We start from the raw sequence: 20,978 nt of genomic DNA, 5'->3' as shown, positions 1-20,978 counted from the left end.
TGCCCAAGAACTCCATTTACAGCTTTCTCTGCATGTGCACAAAGGATGTGCACACACTCTTACAAGCAGACACTTACTCATACACACGCTTAGTTGTTCACATATTAAAATAGCAAGTTGGACTAACAAAAGAGGAAGACAATTAGTCTGGCATGAAACTTTCCCTTGGTACCATTTCAAATCTTAAAAAAATATAATAAAAAAAAAAGAATTAAGCACTCTGTTTAATTTTTCTCTCTGGACTTTAGTTCTTCTCTCCACCTTTCTTCTCATCTTCCTTTAATTTCAGCTCCCTTTCCTAATCAGCGGAAACATAACCAGGCTACAGACCATATGAGACCATATGTTCCAGTGTGTGTATATGTGTAATTATGTGTGTCCAATTTGGTGTGCTGTTCTATTCAAAGATGCTGAGGAGAGGCAATGATGGTGCAGAGAAAACTTAACGCATCTCTTGACAGAACCTTACAGGTACCACCACAATGCACTAAATGTTAATTCCAAAAGATATACTTTGTATATCTTGGTAACATTTTGATGAATAAATAAATTCTACATGTGCTTTGATTTCTTTAACGCTACAGTATTTGTGATTTCCTATGCATCTTGTGAAAAGCTTTGTCCAACATTTGTGTCAATCCTAAAAAAACAAACAAAATACAAATCCTATGCATTCAGTGATATACAACAACAGCAGACAAATATACAAGAGTAAATGCAAATACGCACACCTACTAACAAGAGCACCCAGAGAGCGCAGCTCCCCTCGAAGGGGAAGGGCTACACAAAAACTTGGGTGTTTTTTATTACAGCATGCTGAAGTCAGCCAGTTTTTATTACAATATAATGATGAAAGTCTTTAATGACATCACTGGGATGTTGTAGGGCTTCCTGTAAAAAAAAAAAAAAATGTGTGTTGTACAGCTCTCTCTATGCCATTACATATGATATATTACTCTTTATAGTTTCTTTAAAAAAAATTTCCAGGTCAACTTTGATCTTGGGTGCTAACAATGAAGGTCAAATGCTTAGCCAACTTAATGGACTACTTGCACTAACACTTCCGCGTTCTATGTAGTCCTGCTCCAGTGCTTCCGGTGCGGTTAAACCATGGCGACGTTCTACACTCGCTGCCTACAAGAGCTCCCAAAATTGAACATCACCGATGTTCATCGGATTTGCAGAGTGACGACTACCCCCGCCAGCAAATTAGATAAAGGATTTAAGTTATATGCTGCATCATATATACACAACTACGAAGGTAAGAAAACGTAAATTAACTGACAAAGAAACGCTAGCTAACGTCAAATGCAAACACTACGTTACTCCGCTATGTCCTTCATTTGATGTCAGTTCTCTACATTACATGTTTTCTTAAACGGTGTTTTATGTCGTCCTAAACTATAGTTGAGGTTTTCTTAACTAATGTCACTTTTGTTGTTAGACACTGTTATAATAGCTTTAGGTAGTTGGCTAACTATGGAGGTAGTTAACTACCTAATGCTACTCTTGCTAAGTGTAAAATATATATGTTTAAGACATGCTGAAATGAGTAATACAGAAATAATGCTAATGGTACTTGTATCTTTATTCAGTGTCCAATAAAGACAGGTTGTCAGGGGAGGTCGGTGTGAGAGCCCTGTGCTACAGGTCGATGAGGAAGAGTGAGGCACCACACAGACTAAGTGTAGGCAGGAAGCTGTGTAAAGTTGTTAATCCCCGTTCTGTGGGGTTCAGTTCATTTAAGCATTAGTTAAGTTCATTCCTAAAGGCCCATCAACTTGAATGTTTTCCTTGTCTCCCTGCTTTATCACTCCTAATTTGACTAGTCAGATAGTTAAATCAACGTGTGTTTGGGTGATCAGAAACATTTGACAACAAGTTAATACTGCAAATATACACAATCTAAGTTATTACAGTTATCAAGCATGGTTAAGTTGTTTTAATAGGGAGAGAAGGAAACACTAAGCATTCAGGAGGGTACGTAACCATAACACTGAACTATGTTCCTGTTCGGCTCTTCCATGAAGATGTTACATTTTTAATTTTCGTTCTTTCTTCTTAGATTAAGCTTCTGGATTCATCGCCGGTGATACTGACACATAGCCAGTGCTCCTGTGTGGCAGGCGCTGTTATGTGCAATCACACAGTGGCATTGCTCTTCCAAACAGCACACTACTCACAACTCAGAGTGCCGGTTGTCCCCCCTGTGCATAGCTGCACGGAATCTGAACAGCAATGGCACAAGCCACGGACAGTGGTAATTTAAATGAGGTTAAAGTTTTTGAATTAGTCCATGTTTACATATGAACAGCAACACCATCCATAGTAAATGTGTCTTCTGTTAGGGTGTGAAGCCAGGACCCATCAACTCCATGATCTTCACTAAGCCAGTACCAAATAGGATGGCCCAGACTGGAGTACGGTAATTACATTTGTAAAATTTGGTTTCATGTGTTACAAATGTATGTTGCTATTTTTTTTCATACATACATGTGTCAGAATAGGTATTAATTTACATACAACATTACACTTTCTGAAGACGGCTAACTCAGTCATGTACATATACATCCCAGTCTCTAACTTATGCACCACTGTTTTACACCTTTTAGTTTTTAGTTTAGTTGTTGTTCAGTATAATAACCTTCTCCTTTACATTATTGTCATTGATGTTTTCTTTAGGAGTGGCTTCTACAGAGGCATGGTGGGTCCGTTACCAGATCCCTGCTTGTTCAGAATAACGGAGGCATATGCAAAATTTAATATTGAGGACAGGCCACTTGTGACCACAATGAACATGAGACCTGACAAGCCCCTTGTGGAAAGTGCCTTTGGGCTGGTGCAGGAGGGCAGTGTTCTGTCATATCAGCAGCCGGTTTTGACAACCCGGTACATCACACTACACCGCGATGCACCACCAACACCGCACTTGCCTCTGGAGGGGTATGACATCTTGCCATCAGATTGTGTGTTTGTGTGCTCAGAAGAAGAGCTTCTGCATCTGAAAAGCTTGTCTGTAACTCTGGAAATGGCTCACAAAATAGAGGAAGCTACACGTGAGCAAAGCTCTTCGTCTGAGTGGCATCAGCTCCGAAGGCCCAGAGTGACTGCCTCTAGGTTTCGGGAGGTGTGTCACGTCAGAGGCCAGAGCTCGGCCGAGTCACTAGCAGAGCGTATATTGAAGGGAACAAGGCAGACAGCAGACATGAGGAGAGGAACTGAGATGGAGCCTGCAATAGCAGCAGAGTATAGTAGGCTAATGAATGTTAACTACTCACCCTGTGGTCTGGTCATTCACCCCATTGCCCCCTGGCTTGCTGCATCTCCTGATGGTGTTGTTTTTGACCCCAATGAATACCCCCAGTTTGGCTTCGTCGAATTCAAATGTCCCAATGTACAAAACTTTGACTGCAAATATGTGCAGATGGAATGTGGTACCCCTAAACTAAAAAAGAGCCACGCATATTACTGGCAAGTGCAAGGACAACTGCTCATCAGTGGGATGCAGTGGTGTGACTTTGTTGTGTGGGCACAAGAGGACTACCTAGTGCAAAGAATATACATGGATACAGATGTGCACAATGCAATCAGAGAAAAGGCAGACTATTTCTTTTTTTACATATATATGCCAAGATACCTTTGTTTGAAAAAATGAACAGTGAAAACAGCAAAAAGAAAAACAGATCCTTCAGGCTGGCTGGAACAAAATAACTGATGTTTTATTTTCAATATATTTCATGAATTCTTTTGTTGTTACATGTTACTTTTATGTGACATCAATAAACTGTTATTTAAGCAATGGCATCAATTTAATTTTTAAAAACACACATTAAAACATTGAATTTGTGCAGAACTTATTTACATGGTAAGTATTTAAAACTCCATGCCTAGCATACTGATATACATTTAGACAATAACACAACTGAACTGTAGAAAATGACAAATGGTATTTTTGATGTTACAAAAGTTCAATGTCACTTATGGTTTTAAAACGATTTAGTGATTTACTTTATAATTTTGATAAATAGTTTTGTTGAATCTGAATAGTAATATAGTAGTATAATTAAACAGTATTATTAACATTAAACATTTGCAATGAATTTGAATTATCAATAACTGAAACTCAACTATCAGCACTCAAGTACCAGTTCTGTAATCAAGTATTGTCAGCTGAGAAGGAAGAAATGCAACTGTAGTGGCCTCAGCTGCAGGTCATTTTCCATAAGTTACTTGTACTGGCACTGGTGTCTTGGGAAAAATCCATCTTGTCTCACTTAACCCATTTTTTAACTAATGCTGTGTTCTGGTAATTTGACAGCATACATGCCACTGCAAACAGTTGGTTGATATTATAAACATGTGACATGGTAATGATGCTATCAAAAAGTTTGTTCTGTTTGATCCTCCTAATGACTCGCTCCACATGCACCCTGAGTCTGGCTATGGCCTGCGTCTCCTTAACCTGGTATGCTGGCATCTGCTTCTGCTTAGATAGAAAAGGTGGGCAGTACACTTTGCATTTACAACAATCGGTGATTAGGAAGCCCTTATCTACCATCACTGCCATGTCTTCAGTCAACTTCTCAGCAATGCCTGATTGTTTGAATAGTTCCTTGTCACTAACCGAACCAGCATACAGATTAGAGATGAATGTCACTGGACCATGTGGAGCTATGCCAACCAGGGCTTTCATCGTACAGTGGGATTTGTACGAAGAGTACATTTCACTTTGGAGAAGTGGTGAGGATGGTGTCTGACACCTCAGCTCTGTACAGTCAAGGATCATCTGGGTGTCTGAGAAATCTTTGAATTCCTCAGGGAGGTAAGCTTGCACTTCTTCACGTGTAAGCCAGATGCACTGAGACCCCAGTGCAGTGGCAAGAAAATTTGTCCATGTTGCAATAATGCGGCTCACTGTGGACTGGTGTATGTTAAATCGGTGTGCCAGGTCCCTCTCCTTCAAACCAACTGACAGGAAAACCAGGAAAAGAAAAAACTCATCAATTGGCTGTAGCAGCTGCCTCTGGAAGGTGAAAACAAAAGGGAAAATGTTACTCCTTAAGCTATGAACTAGTAAAATTATTCTTTTCTTGGCTAAATGTTTTGTAATGGTTAGGCATACCATACTGTACCATGGGGTAAACAATGAGGTGCTGTAGTGCACAGGTGTATGAGGTGTATGTATGTAAAAGATACTGAGTCTAGCATACATACACCTGTGTATGTATGCTACTGTACATAATGTAATGTTATTGTACATAAATACAATAACATTACACCTCTAGTTCTAACTACCAACAAACCCATAACCTACTGTTGATGTGCGTGCAGGTGTCAACACTTCTTCGTTCCGATTGGCAGCTGACTTGGCTCTTGAAACCCGGATCATTTTATAGATGCAAGGCTCAATCAAAACCCAGAATGCCATCAAATGATCATAGCTTGGAAATCTATTCACGAGAGAGACATACATCGTGTCAATCATTAATTAACATTACACACTGACATAAAAATAATGTGAACTGTGACAAATATGCTAATGGCATTGCTGTATAAAATAGTCTGATTAAGAGTATTTGGTGTTGTATTTTACCTGTAGCATTAGGATATCGTTTAAATACTAAAGCATCTACATAAAACATACAATCAGCAGAGAAAAAGTAAATTTCTATTTTGTTTTCATTAAGACTGGAAAAACTTTCGAAATTTAACTGATGGTGACCTTGGTATATTTTAAACAGTTAGCTTGAATAGAACTTAGATGTACCTGGTATAGAATCGGATGTCAGTGTCGGAGCCAGCAAAACGCTGTAACCCAAATTCTCGCTGGACACGTAACTCCTGTATTTCCTTCCTCAGAGTCTCCACGTCTTTGGACAGGTCTTCTGCAGCTGATGCTGATATGTCCAATGCAGACGGCTCAGGGACTGAGCAGTAGTCATGATCTCTTGTAAGACTGTGCTCTTCTTGATCGTCAGGAGGAACTAGTTCAGGGCGTCGCTCCGTTCTCTCCCAAACACTACGCCGCGGTGGTTCAACTTTATAGCCATTCCACTCAAAAAGTGTTGGTACAGCACCTTTAATAAGCCTCCTTCGACCATCGAGGGTTGTTGGCTCTATGAGTTGATCACTGGCAAAGTGTCTGCAGCAGACCCTGGTGTGAGAGGTAATCGTGAAATGATCCCGGCGTATATTTACCAGCCATTGTCTTCTCAAGTCGGAATGGGTCGGAAAGGCATGAAAACTTAGTATGCCGTTAAATTTGGCTGAAGCTGAACAAAGTGGGACACAGCAATGCTCGGAGTATTTCTTCTCCTGTTTTTGAAAATGTTCTGTTTTAAATACTTTCCTTTTTATACTCATTCTGAAGCGACATTAGCATAGCTACCGATAGATAAGCAAACGTACCGGAAACGCACAAGCGGTACTATTTGGAAACGGAAATACGTCACATGCCCTAGTGCAAGTAGTCTATTGCGCATGTCCCCCAAGGCTTAGTATATTGTTTAGAGATGGACCGATCTGATATTACGTATCGGTATCGGTCCGATACTGACCTAAATTACTGGATCGGATATCGGAGAAAAATAAAAAATGTAATCCGATCCATTAAATATCACGAAAGCACCTCACAAAACTTGCAACACGCCGTAACTCACCTCAGAACGTTAGCACGTCGGAGCAGTATGCATCACGTGATAGAGCGGCTGTGGCATGCGGGACCTGTCGGTGGTCTGGATAGCATGTGGAGCTTCGCTAGCAACCCGGCATTTCATCTCCGACAAAGTTATCCCCGAGAGAAGTAAAGCAAGTGTGTAAGTCCATCTCTGAATGTTTGTAAAGCATTCCTGCGTTAAGCTTAACAAGCGATATATGGAGCGACTGCCTCTCCTGCTGCTACTTCAATCATGAAACTGCTTAACGATCAGCTGATCGGCTTTTCTGTCGCGAGTCCGTTTCTCTAGTTTGTTTTTAGCCCACTTTGCACCAGAAAGAGGAAACCAGCGGCTGAACAACAGCAGCACGTTTAAGCTTGATCAGCTGTTGTTAGAATGTATTTAATATTACTTTCTACTCGAGGATCTTTTTCTAGCTGACGGCTGGTAACTGTGCAGGGGCGGATCTAGCAAAGTTTAGCCAGGGGGGCCGATAGGGCATTAACAGGGAAAAGGGGGCACAAAGACATACTTTTCTTTCTTATTCTCATTTAAAATGTCGAGCTTTTAATAAATAATTATCTGACACCCAAAGTTTTAATCTGATGTAAAATGAATAGAAGTCCATTACTGTATATAGTGACTATTAAGTCTAATATATATACCCTAGTAAGCTATAGTACTTTTTCCTTTGGGAAGGTACCATCTGTGCAGTCTGCAATTTTGTTGAAGAAAGATGTTGAATCTATTTAATATTTCTTGAAAAATAATTGATTTCTGTGCATTTTTTTTCACACTGCATCAAATTAAGGTTGATTACGTCGATTAAGCATCATGAGGTGGCGCGTGAGGGGTGGTTCCCTATTTTTTATTTATTTATTTTTGTTGTTGCTGGGAGTTGGAACCCTATTAGTTAGGTTGCTTAATATTTCTGCTAAGTACTCTTTAAAATACCAGAATAGGGAGGATGGTGCAGGTTTAAGTTTATTAGATTGATCAGTATTGCTGAACTATGAAATTTTTTTTTTGCATACAGGTATAACAGAATAGCTTTAGTGTAGTTGTTGTTTTAAACTTGAGTATGAACTTATACAAAATGCAGCAAGATATTTAAAAAACAGTTGTGTTGATTAAAAAACACTATATCGGATTCATATCGGTATCGGCAGATATCCAAATTTATGATATCGGTATCGGTATCGGACATAAAAAAGTGGTATCGTGCCATCTCTAATATTGTTGTGATAAATATACTCCTAGCAATATAAAAATTGTGGGTAATATAAAATTTAGACACATTTTCACATTCCGTTTGACCTTGATCTTAATTCGATTTTTACCAAAATGAAATACGTATGTTCGTAGGACTGCAGTCTTCTGGACAAAGATCTCCGATGTTGTCCTTGGAGCCTCTCGCCTAATTTGGTGGTTACTGCATTGAGCACTTTGTTTAGTTGTTCGTCGTCAGTCTGGATGCTGGGCATCAAAGATTCAAGAGATCCCTCATCCTCCAGGGTTACTTGCATAGTAGCATTCCAACAGCCCCCAGCTCTGTTTCCTACCCACTTATGCCCTCTAGTTCCAGTAGCCCTCTTCTCAACTGCGCTAGCTTGCCCTGCACTCTTCCTTCTGACGATGCTGTCTGTGTTGAGCGCTCAGTGGATCTGCGCTCGCCAGTGCAGCCTAGGCGGAGTAGTCGAACGCAGATTCACTGAGCGCTCAACACAGACACCATCGTCAGAAGGAAAGTTGATAAAATAAATTACAAATTTTGTATTGTTCGATACATATGCGTACCGAACCGAAAGCACTGTATCGAACGGTTCAATATCGATACGAGTATCGTTGCACCCCTAATATATATATATATATATATATATATATATATATATATATATATATATATATATATATATATATATATATATATATATATATATATATATATATATATATACACACACACACAAACTGAAACAACTTTTAGGTAACCACATATAAAGTCAGACATGTAGGTATTTACATCCTGTATTCACACAAACAAACATGTAGATTGCCTTCACAAGTTTACTAAAGTAGTAATAAATCATTTCCTGCATGTTTAATCTCACAGATGACAAACCATATATAACTCAGAAAGCATTTGTTCATGTTCCGGTGTGTGTGTGTGTGTGTGTGTGTGTGTGTGTGTGTGTGTGTGTGTGTGTGTGTGTGTGTGTACACTGGGTAAAGGATATGTGTGAGCTGTGGCATAGAGCCTTGGGGGTACAATTTCAAATCACAGCCTTAAGGTGGCCTCTTCACTTATCAAGTTAAAGAAGCCAGTTACTGTGGTGCACCAGGTGAGCCAGTGTGAATAGAAGATATGATTTATTGGTTGCAGTAAATATTGGGCCTGAATGTGGAATAGATGGTTAAGATGGGATTGCTGATGGGATTGCTTTTATTTACTAGTGAGAGTCACTGCTTAGATGTTTTTAATGGCAAACAGAAGTTTACAAATATTTTCTTTTCTATTTTTATGTATTTGTAAAGTACTTTTTAATTTTCACCAAGATTTCTTTTGTTTTAATTTATTAATTTGCAAAATCTCATATAAACACGATGATTAATATGTCAGCCCTGTGGCAGACTGGCGACCTGTCCAGGGTGTACCTTCCCTCTGGTCCTGTGACAGCTGGGCTCCAGCCCTCCCACAACCCTGAACTGGATATGTGGTTAAGAAAATGAAAAGAAAGACATCTGGATAATTAGCATTTATATGTGCACCAGTTTATTAAAAAAGTAAATACCTCTTCATTAAGACATACAAATACTAAACCTTATCAACTTTTATATGATAGATATGCAGTATGATGGATAATTAAACTACCCAGAAACAATGGTTCTGAGAATATATATTCTTCTTGTTTTTATATATTCTGCAAACCTGGGATCCCACTGGCTAGTTTGTGTAGCCTTAGGGCATCCGTTATAGCCAGTGGACATCAAGCTCAGATTTCTTGTCCTGTCTGCTACATTGTTATCAGAAATATTCAGTGTTTATCTAATGCTTTTCAGCAATTGCCACCCCTCTTTTGGTATATCATGCACCATTTACCTATATGCAACCAAAGCCTGCTGCAACCTGATTGGTCAATAGCACTCGGACTACAAATTTAAATCAGATGCAAAGAATCTTGTCCATTGCCTACAAATTTATTAATTTACATGCCAAATGTGTTTACAGAGATTTTTCTTCTATACTAACGTCTGCAGTCAAAGTAGCAAATGGATGATTTGTGGTTAATGCTGGGTTTTGGCAAGAATATATTTTGCATGCAAGCATAGGAGCAGATCTGAAGTCAGTTTCATGTCTAAATTAGAGCACTCTGTAGCAACACATTGTAAATGAGTCTTAATGAGTTTCCCAGCCTTTATTTTCTGCACTGTTAGACAGCCCTATGGCAGCAGTGAGATGTCTGCCACTCCTGCTGGGGCTAATATCCTTTAGCCATCATGATGACACTGCCACCAGTCATTCACATACACACAGGTAATTGCATGCTCCAGGCATATACTTTATATATATTTGTGTGTAAGCGTGTATATCTGAGACAGCTTGCTGTGCTCACTATAAGATACTGCTGGAAAGCAAATCTAACAAAATGAAAAAGTTCAGTCTAAGTATGCAATACTGCATGTGTGTTTTTCACAATATCTGTAGATACTATTTACAACCCCTCTGCAAGTCTTCTTTTGGATACACATTTGTATCATTTTTCAACAAGACAAATGTCGTTTATAATGGATTTCAAAAGCATTACAGCCACAGGAAAACCCAGTAAAAATACATGTCTTTAGTGTAGAGTAGAAGATCCTTTTTTTGGCGTGTAGTATGTCAGCATATGCGTGTGCGTGTGTGAATGCAGCAGTGATCATCTCGTGACTCATCTGAATGCTAAATCTCTCTATGAGATTTTCATGCACAATGTCTCGGATCCTCGTGTATGCAGCTAAACTCAAAAACAAAAATCATGCTTATTTTTGCATTTTTATTAAACTGCTGGCAGCATCTGCCATGAAGACTTACAGATCTGGTAACTGAATATGTGGGACAGCATACATTAATCATAATGATATTGAGTTGAGTGACAGATAGTCATATCAGCATTTACATAAACAAGTGGAACAGGGTATGAATCCAAATGATGTACCATGAAGTATGGATGATGTCAGACAAGAATTTACCACAATTGCTGAAGAGCATAGAGTAACTGACAATCAATCTGACATCGCTGAGCGTGTGTCTGAGGATGATTGTCTGTTGATGTTTTTTTTTTTTTTTATGTTTTGTGAATGTAAAAAGAGGGTGCTTTACCATTTGAAGATTTAGCATGTCTATATTTAAAGGGAAATAACTAATCCTTGTGCGAATGCTATTGTAAAATGTTCAAGGAACGGGAGCCAGTCTAATAAGACTGCTAAGGATGTGATGAATACAACAACTATAGGCGCTCTAATCTAAGGGTGTTGCATCACCTCATACAGCTAATCTTCTTATGGTAAAAAAGGAAGCAACAAAGATGCTGCTTAGCTGGGCAAAGAGAAAACACATGTTTGAAGAAATCAGACTCAGTGAATCAGAGTTTTTTTCCCCTTTATCCGTGTGTCTGTTTTTTCACCCTTATGTCAGTCCATCTGGCCTTTTCTAACATATCCACATGCTAGTTCTTCCAAAGCTGCATGGCACTTTCAGTTTGTCCTTCAGTTGGTTCAGAGTGAAATATTTCATCACTGGTTGGATTACCACGAAGAGGTTAATAATCAGCATCCTCACAAAAACAAGGAACCCTCCAAAATAAGAAAAACTAATAATAAATGAATAGCATTTCGTGCTATGAAATGTAATGCCAGGGGAAGTTGCAGGGGGAAGCTATTAAGGAATCTGATTGCTTGTGGATAAAAACTGTTTGATATTCTGGAGGTCCTTGCTTTAATGGATCTAAACCCTTTCCCTGATGGGAAATGATGTTGGAACAGGTGATGGGCAGGGTGAGAAGAGTCGATGAGGATACGTAGTGATTGCTGCAAACAGCGGGCAGTGGAAAAGGTTGTAACATCGGGCACCTCTGTCCTGATGATATTTCCAGCAGTTTTAATAACCCTCTGGAAGACTTCATGTTTTGCCTTTGTACAGGTGAACACCCAGGCAGTCAGACAGTATGTCAGCACACTTTCTATTACACATTGATTCAAACTGACCAATAGCCTCTTTGAGGTGTTGTTGGGGTTTTCTAATGGCCAAGGCTGTGTTGTGGAGTCCCAGGACAGTTGCTCTGTCACTATCAGGTCTTTAAGTCTGATGTCATTAGCCATTTCCAGGTCCAAACTCCGTTTCAGATCCAAAAGTCAAACAAACTCTGCAGTATCACTGAGATTTACAAACTGTCTAAATTCTTTCTTCTCTAATAAAATGATCAGTGTAGCTGCTCTACCAGGTGTAACATTTTAACATCCAGTTTAACATCCAGGTATCCATGAAAACAGAATTTATGAAGTTTAACCGAGTTCGAAATTAGCAGGGAGTTCTAACTGAGGAATTTATGAAAAATGAAAACATATAGCTCTGCAGTCACTTGCAACATAAATGAAGAAGAAAAAAAAACTAAACAGCAGTGACGTTTGTAGGGTTACTGAAGTTGGACTAGCAGGTAGTATAAGGATGGCTACCTACACAGCTATGGTTAGCATAATTTAAACACATTAGCACAGTGAAGCTGGAGGACGAATGCTAATAAAAGTTAACATGATGTCATGGTTGGCTGTGTGGCAGGCGGGCAAGCAGGAGTGGTGGATCCAAAATGCAGGACTCAGACACAGAAATTCAACTTAAAGCGCAGCTTTAATGCTGGAAAACCTCTTACTAACTAAACTCACCAAAAGACAAACAAAAACGCTGGTGGACTAAAACACTGAAGCACAAAACACTGAACTGGAAACAAAACACTGGCAACACGGAGGCAAAACACACACAGCTTGTTGAGGGTACGACGCAACACTGACTCAGAGAAACACAGGGACTAAATACACTGGGAAGTAACGAGGAGAATGAGACACAGAAGGAGAGCACAGCTGGGGGAAATTAGAACTGACGAGACAAGCAAAGCAGGACACATTCACATAAGACACGGACCTTCAAAGTAAAACAGGAAGGATCACACAGAGACGCGAACTTGACACAGTGGAGACAGCAACTAAGAAACACAGAGACATAAACCATAAGGCAGAGGACTCTAAGAACCGAGAGACACAGAGGGGAAATCAAACATGCAGACACAGACTTACACAGAACAGAGGGGACATAGAGAAACATGAAGGGCAAGGGATCGAAACTAGAAACTCACACCAAGTACAATAATACAAAAATCACAAAGAACTAAAACGCTGGGTCAGGAGACCCAGGACCCTGACACATGAGGGTTTGAGATGGTTAGGGGCAAATGCAGTTGCATGGCAGGATGGTGAAAATGGACCAAACTTCAGTCAGGAATACAACTGAGATACTCCATCCACAATATGAGGTTAGTCATTAATATACTGCTGCATGGGTTGGGTTACATCGTAAGGTTTTAAAAACTGAGCTTTAAAACATGCTGCCAACGAATAGTAGTAATAAAAAATGAGAGAGGCTGACAGTAATCACTGACTTTCTTTTAGGGTCTTGTTCAGATTAAATAGGACAGGATACACAGCATTAAAATATGTTATGAACACTACAGCCTTAATAAACACAGAGTAGTTTGGACCCTAAAGCAGGGTTAATACATCATCACTTAACAACCAGATTAGCTCCTGCAACTTGAAGCTGGTGGAATGCTCCAACTCCTTGCCTTCAATGCAGAGCATTGGGTCGTTGCACTGACCTGCCCTCGACAATCATCTCTTTTGTTTTGCCGATGTTCAGGGAGAGGTTGCAGTCATAGCACCAGACAACCAATCTATAAGCAGACACATTGTTGATAAGTACAAGCACTGTGGTGTCATCTTCAAACTTGAAGATGTGGTTTGTCTGGTTAAGAGGGAGAGCAGACATATATGTAAACATTGTAAAGTAATGGATTGGGCATACAATCTTGTGGAATAGCACTAACGATGCTTAGAGTTGAGGAGTGGTGCTTGTGTGGTTTGATTAAAAAGTTCAACAACTAATTGCATAGTGAAGAATTGAAGTTTAAGTCCAGGAGATGAGTTTGCCTGGCAGGAATTAAAAAAAACAACCATAGTCAATGCGGACATATGTATTCTGAAGATCCAGGTAAAGATCGAAGTGTAGAAGCCACGCCAGTTCATCCACTGTCAACCTGTTTTCCCCATTGGCCAAACAAAGCTGTCAGAATGCTTCTGATGTGTTTTATGGCCAGTCTCTGTAGTCATTTAGCAGAAATCGGGGTGAAACCCACAGGACTAAAAGCATGTCTAATCATTCTTCAATTAGACTTTTTTTTTTTTAAATCACCTTCAAATTTGTACGTTTCAGTAAAATCTGTTGGCAACTAATTTGTTGCAGGATGTTTACTGAGACATAATTTTTGCATTTATAGTTGTAACAACAATCTCTTCAGATAAATGAATATGGAAAATGTTAACCTTCAAGGCTTACTGCAAGACACATTCTGTAAGGTGATGTCAGGGTTGCTTTAAAAATCTTTTCCACACCTAATGAAACTGTGACATGGCTCAAAAATACGAAAGAAAAGAAATCTGTGTGGCAGAAAAAAAACCCTGAAGACTAATTTGCTAGAAAGATGACAATCTACCTATAGTATTAGTTAATACACCCTACAATGTGATACCTCAAACTTTGGCGCAAGACCCACAAGTGATGCTCAAAGTACCAATAGATATGAAACGAATGACCAGAAGAAAAATTGAATGACTGATTAAAAAATGCAGGTTGTAAGATCATATTTATTTTTTGACTTCAAAAATGGGATGTCAGGAAATGTTTGTGAGCCTCCGACTCAACTTAATCCCAACATTAGCCAAGTCTAACCTTTACCTAAGGCTAACAATAACACAAAAGCACACTGTCTTATTTGAAGGGGGTGTGTTATGAGGGCTTCATGCAGACAGATATACATGTGCAGCATTGCTGGTTATGGTCATCTATGCTGGAAGGCTGATTTGTTTTAAGCATGTTTGAAAATGGAGCTACTTCCTGCACATTTCACAATAGAATCAATGGTGAAAAAGTTCAAAGATAGACATGCACGTACCTTGAAAGAATCTCTACATTCTATGTTTAAAAGCAAAAGCATTGCTTTCTGCGTATTGCAACATGTGCAACATGCTTTGTTTTAACAGTGAAGGTATTGTTCAATGTATTGTTCTTTGTTTTGGTGGAATTTTCTGTTATCAGAGTGCAAGAGTCTGCACCAAAAGCGGTCTGTAGCCGGACTGCCTTGGAGGAACGTTCATGCTACCTTATGTGCTAGGTTTCTCATTCTGATGTTGAGCATGTGTCTGTCTGTCTGTCTGTGTGTATTTCTTTGTAGCCTGAGGGGAAAACAGCAGTGCAGGCTGCATAGAATAAACATAAAGCATCAATATTAGTCAGAGCAAAGGCAAAGATGTAGCTTGTAAGATGTGAGCAATTGATAAAGTACCAATACATAAAATTTCCTACACTTTTTTCCCTCTAAAGTCCCTCAGGTGTTATTGTATATTCATTACACTGTATCACTCTGTATGTACACATAAATACACACATACTGACATTTGCTGTGTAGTGCTGTAGTTTTAGTCATTTGAATCTTTTTGTCCTTGAATAGATGTAGTTTATATGCTCGCCAACCAGCACTACCTTGTCTTTCCCTCCCTCTCTTCCCCATCTCTTCTTCACCTCTTCCTCCTTCTGCCCGAGCTCTCATTCTTCACTCCCACCTTCTTCTTCCTCCTCGCTGAGTACAGGGCAGGGTAGCAGAACTGTCTCGTCTTTGAGATGTGAGGAGTTTGATCTTGAGAAAGTGGAATTTAGATAGCATGTCTTGCTGTGCTTTGGGGATCCGTACGTGCGCATGTGCATATGTGCACGTCGGTGTGCATATACACCCACATGCGTGTCTACCTTACATTCCAAAAGATAAAAGCGCTAACCCTGACATTGCTCAGTTATGCTAAGTAAAACAACAGGAATAGTTTACAATTTTAGCTGCAGAAACCTGACTTTGTCTTTATAATCGTGACAAAATAAATACATGAGTCATATTTACAATAGATCATCATTCTGTTATATATACACACATGCGCATCTAACAGTCTTTGCTGTATCACTGTGTTATTTTCAGACTGATAACCATAAATCGGCCTTTTTTGATAGAAGCATGAAATTCATAGGAAGATTTAATGTATAATACATCAAATCTAGGCAATAAAAGACAATTCATTATTTTTCTTGCAAATGTTAAAGAACTAATCATTTCACTTGTTAATTTATTGATTTACCTGTTTTTTTTTACAATTCTAAAAAATCAATGTATGTTGAAAGAACACATTTTCCATTGCACTTCTAATGAAAAATAATTCAAGTGTTAAAAGTGTCCTTCTCTTTCTTTCATCCTTTATTCTGCTTATTTTTTTTATTCTGTGGCTAGCAGCATAAATCAAAGGCAATGTTTGGCCTTGATTTTGTCTTTTCAAGAAATTATTTCTTTCTGCTGCCCATAGAGCCCTCACCTTCTCTTCTCTCTGAAACGTCTGACTGCATACTCGTATGTGTGTGTACATCGATTAAGTATTCCTTGTATCTGGGAAGTAAGTTTCTAGAGTGGCTTTGTAGCTTGAGATGTCTTGTAAAAATATTTTCAGGGGACCATGACCTGACCATTTGACCAACACTCACCATTTCTTAAACACATGACAACATTTTTCTTAAAGCCTTACCACCCACAGCCAACCACCCAAAGCCTTACCATCCTTTGAGGATAGGTTAGATAACCAGCGTGTTTCTTCTAGCGTCTCATTGGAAGACACAGTACCAAACAGGTGTGGCATTTATAAAAAAGTGAGTGAGTGTATTTCTGGAGGGCTGTGTGAGCAACTCACACATCTGTATGTGCATTTGTGCTTGTGCACATGTACAGGGAATAGGTGATGTGTGTTTGAAGTGCAGAAGTACCAAGCCAAGTGTTACATACTCTTGGATGGCTTTGTTGCCAGATGAAACAGAGAGCGAGAGGGAGGGAAACGGAGAGACAGAGCTGAACTTAAGTAACCCTCCTGCAGCGTATCACATTCTGAATCTAACAAGAATTTAACTGAAGAGTTTAACTTTCCTGATGTCACTGCCTGAACTTCTGTTGAACACTCAAGCTATGTCAGGATAGAAGTAACAGCAACTTTTTGAGTCCTTTACCTCAACAGTTTCAAGTAAACACCACTTTCAGTGAGCCGGGGAAAAACATTATGCTTATAGATCAACGCATGGTAACAGTGTGCTGTCTGAATGATAAAAACATACACACATATATATACTGTAATGTTTCTTTCACAGCAGCTGCTTTCTTTGTCAGTATTTTTTGACTGTATATGAATGCATGCAGCACACTCTTTTTCACGTGCCGTGAATCTTTAGCAACCAAGACAGCTGATAATGTGCAAAATGTGATTTAATCTGTATGTAACTATACATGTACTGAATGCAGTCTCATGAAGGAAAACACAGATTTCAGCTCTAGATGGATGGAAAAATGAGGTTTAGCTCACAAAAAAAAGGTGAAGGTGAGAGGAAGATACTCTTATTCAACTGATTTGCTTTCCCCACAGCAGTGCACACTTTTATGCACAGTGGGACTCTTTTAGCATAACCTTGATCCATGATTGAGGGACTGGCTTCACTCCGCTGTGTCAGAGCTCAATGTGTTGCACAAGCACTTTCTTTATCCAATTTTACCAGACATTCTTCTCACTTTTGTAGAGGCCTCTAACCTTATTTGAGCTTCAGAAATAGTTCATTCACACAAGACTAATCCCACCTAGGGAGAGCAGTAATTTTGTAAAAAGTGTGAAGATAGTGATTTTAATTCCATTGGAATTTAACATCGGAATGATAAAAGAAGAAGAAGAAGAAGAAAGCTTCCAGCACAAATGATCTGATCTGTCTTTCGAAACATTAAAATATGTCCGTGTTACTAATTTTAAACAAACAAACAAATAAATAAACCAAAAAATTAGATTTAGATCCTGCCACAGCACACTAACAGCTGCATTATACTCATTATACTGTAACATTGTTAACATAATCACATTGACCATAATCAGTCTATACTAAATGAGAAGCAACATAAGGAAGCTCCTTTCAAGCCATTCTGGTCTCATCCTGGTTCATTATGGTTTCCAAACACAGTAACTGCGTACACACCAATGTAGTGAGGTGTGGTCCTCTGTTGCAATGGTATACATATTGTAGGTGTACACTATTTGTGTCTCTGTTTGTAGGTGTTTGCTCTCTCGCTCACGCTCTCACAGACACACACACATACACACCACCTGTTTTTACAAAGTAATTGAGTCACTTTATCCATCTCTCCCTCCTCTATTTTTTTTTTTAAGTTTACTTCACTAGGGTGGATGCTAACATGTGGATGGCTACAGTGGCGGGGGTGAGGTGGATGAATGAATCCTCCGGTTTATCACTCTCAGCATGTGTCCCTGTTTTATAGGCAGTCTGTGGGGGAATTCAAATTGACTCCACTCGGGCTCTGACTCTGAGTTTCTATTGTTAGACCCGGAGAGATTTGGTACCTTTCCTTTTTCTCCTTCATGCTCCTGACTACATTTTCCATTTCTGTTCTCCACTACTCCCTGCTCATATGAGCCTGTTAAAATAATTCTCGCTTAAAGGTGTTTATGCAAAAATTTGAACAATCAAAACCCTCATAAATGTACCTATTATCTGAAAAGCATTATATCATCTCTGTGTAAACGGACAATTCCAAAATGGTATAAACAGTATTACAAATATTTATAAAATCCTATGAATAATGTTTTTTTTTTTCTGTTTTTGTAGGTTTCGTTTACTTTCCTATTCAGGGATTGTCAACAACTGTGCAAAGAAACAATCAAAATATTAATTATGCATTGATGATAATAATAATAATAATAATAATAATAATAATAATAATAATAATAATAATAATAGAAATAGTAAATATGAAACAAACAACAATAATGAAACCATAAAAGGTAAACTGAAGTCGATGTGCTCGTTCCCTTTTTTGGTGATATTGATAAGAGCGGTTTTAAGGATTCACAGCTTTATTAGCGCGGATAGAAATCTTGATTACCTCACTTTACTGTTATCTGACCTTGGAAAAGTAACAAAGTGATGGAGCCACATGAAAGAAACGGGGTGTCTCATCATTCAGAGAAAGAGACTGACAATAATACAGTGAATATGGAAAATAATCCAGATAATCATTACAGCTTATTGCAAAATCCTCAAAAGCACACATTTATTTAATAACAAATAATCAACAGTTAGTCACTGTTTGAGTTGTGTAATCCTGTTCTGTCTTTTTTTTTGTCAGAAGTGGGAAATGTCTGAAATGATTTGGTAAGGCACTGTCATGTGTAAGTGACAAAGATGACTTGGGTCCTAATGGAGAACCATACTGTATGGCCTGATTCACATTAAGAATTTAGCCCCGAATATCTATTAATCTGCACGATAGGCTCCACAAGTCAAATATTTATTAGCTCTGATTAGGAAATTCATATTTTAGATATGACTGTGTCTCATTCCTCTCAGCTCATAAATATTCACATCATTTCAGATGATAACCTCAGAAGATTTCAGACTAGACAGAGATTCTCTGTCAAAGATTCTGCTGTCCAGACATGTAACCATATCTTTAAAAGTTTCTTTGAACTTTATATCATTGAAGGTGGTGAAGGATTATGTGGGACATGTATTCGCATCCAAGTTAAACCACGGTGCATTTTCTGTCTTATGTTGTTAGATGCTTGATAAATCTGTATATAATCTCTGTGGTTATATTTTAGTAGTGGAGATGAGTAGGCCTGGGAATTCTCTCAGGGACAGATGAAATCTTCAGGAGAAGCAAGAAAAAGGGAGCAGTGACAGAGAGCATGGCGTTTGCCAAATTAGCCTGAGATCAGATTAGACTGACTGAAACTGGTCTGTGTGTGGTCACATCATGTGTTTTATGCGTGTGTGTGTGCGTTAGAAGGAGAGTGATTGTGTGAGTGCGCTCGCTGGCAAAGTGGTGTCTTTACAAGTTGAAGAGACCTCCTATTGGACTGTATGGGTCATGGGAACCTGCTCTCTCAGGGTCTCCATTGGCCATCACACACAAACACACACAACAACATCAGCGGTTGTAATGTGACGGGGTGCTTCTCTCAGTTTCTCTGTCTTCCAGTATCAACACTCGTCCCTAGAGCAGATTAGCACCACTTGTTTTTGCCAACTAGTTTACAGCTATACGTGCCTTAACCTGCAATTAAAACTCAGAGGGACAGTAGTCCCACACGCCTAAAGGGAAAACAAGTTCATGCATACTCTAAATAGGAAAGACACAAATGTTGAAATTTATGGGACATTGTTCCAATCTACAAAAAATTGTCAACTTTTGAGTCAAATAATGCTTTACTCCATTATTTTGTACTTTGAACTTGGAAACTGCATTTGGACATTTGTCTAAGGTCTAAGGCTGACGATACTCCCCAAAACCCTTTGCTCATTATAAACAAATGGGTTAAAAAAAAAGACAAAATGTTTGAAAATGACATTAGAAATGATTATCCTTCTTACATCAGCTGGCAATATGATGCATTACTTCAATTAAGCTCATTTTGGGGGGTCGGATGATTTGCAAACCATTAAGCAATATGCAAATGGATGTATTTGTTTGGGAGGTTTGGGAAGGAAAGAGGCAGGAGGGAGGGGAGTGGAGGGGTGTTTGGAAGGAGAGGAGAGAATTCAGTGCAATTGGCCAGACTACTGTCCTCTGCTGTGGGCTTAATGAGGTATACACACAGACAGGCACACACACATTGCAAGAAATTTCAGATGTCATCTGTGATGGTTGTTTGGCCATTAGCATGCAAAAGTGCTTTTATGCCTAATCAATAAAATTTGACAGGGAAAAGTTTAAGGGGCGTGGGGAGATGTTGTTCACGTCCACCCCTTGTGTATATCTTTAACTGTGAGAAAAATTGAAAATATTCTTTAAGTCCATCTTATGTTGCAAAATGTTGGACTGGGCTGGGACCTATTAATACTGTAAATAGAACAATGATTTGCAAGGATATCTTGTA

General features: G+C 39.0%; 2 protein-coding genes across 2 annotated transcripts; one reads left to right on the top strand and one right to left on the bottom strand.

Annotated features, from left to right (window-relative positions):
* The first annotated feature begins 1,109 nt into the window (after nucleotides 1–1,109).
* On the top strand, nucleotides 1,110–3,655 carry LOC146627803 (uncharacterized). Its single transcript, XM_085359045.1, has 5 exons — nucleotides 1,110–1,261; nucleotides 1,596–1,687; nucleotides 2,066–2,260; nucleotides 2,349–2,425; nucleotides 2,683–3,655. The coding sequence occupies exons 1-5, from the start codon at nucleotides 1,111–1,113 to the stop codon at nucleotides 3,653–3,655; spliced, it is 1,488 nt and encodes a 495-aa protein (XP_085215171.1). The 5' UTR covers nucleotide 1,110.
* A 516-nt stretch (nucleotides 3,656–4,171) lies between these two features.
* On the bottom strand, nucleotides 4,172–6,453 carry LOC146627802 (uncharacterized). Its single transcript, XM_085357366.1, has 3 exons — nucleotides 5,768–6,453; nucleotides 5,315–5,450; nucleotides 4,172–5,023 (listed from the first exon to the last, which is right to left on the bottom strand). Exons 1-3 carry the CDS (start codon nucleotides 6,361–6,363, stop codon nucleotides 4,271–4,273), a joined length of 1,485 nt encoding a protein of 494 aa, XP_085213492.1. The 5' UTR covers nucleotides 6,364–6,453; the 3' UTR covers nucleotides 4,172–4,270.
* Nucleotides 6,454–20,978: the final 14,525 nt, after the last annotated feature.

Source organism: Diplotaxodon limnothrissa, linkage group LG7, assembly GCF_057381915.1.
Source record: "Diplotaxodon limnothrissa isolate DT_005_m linkage group LG7, D_limnothrissa_male_GT1.1, whole genome shotgun sequence".
NCBI classification, from domain to species: domain Eukaryota; kingdom Metazoa; phylum Chordata; class Actinopteri; order Cichliformes; family Cichlidae; genus Diplotaxodon; species Diplotaxodon limnothrissa.
Note: the sequence above shows the minus strand (reverse complement) of the source record. Positions and strands in the feature narration are given on the sequence as shown.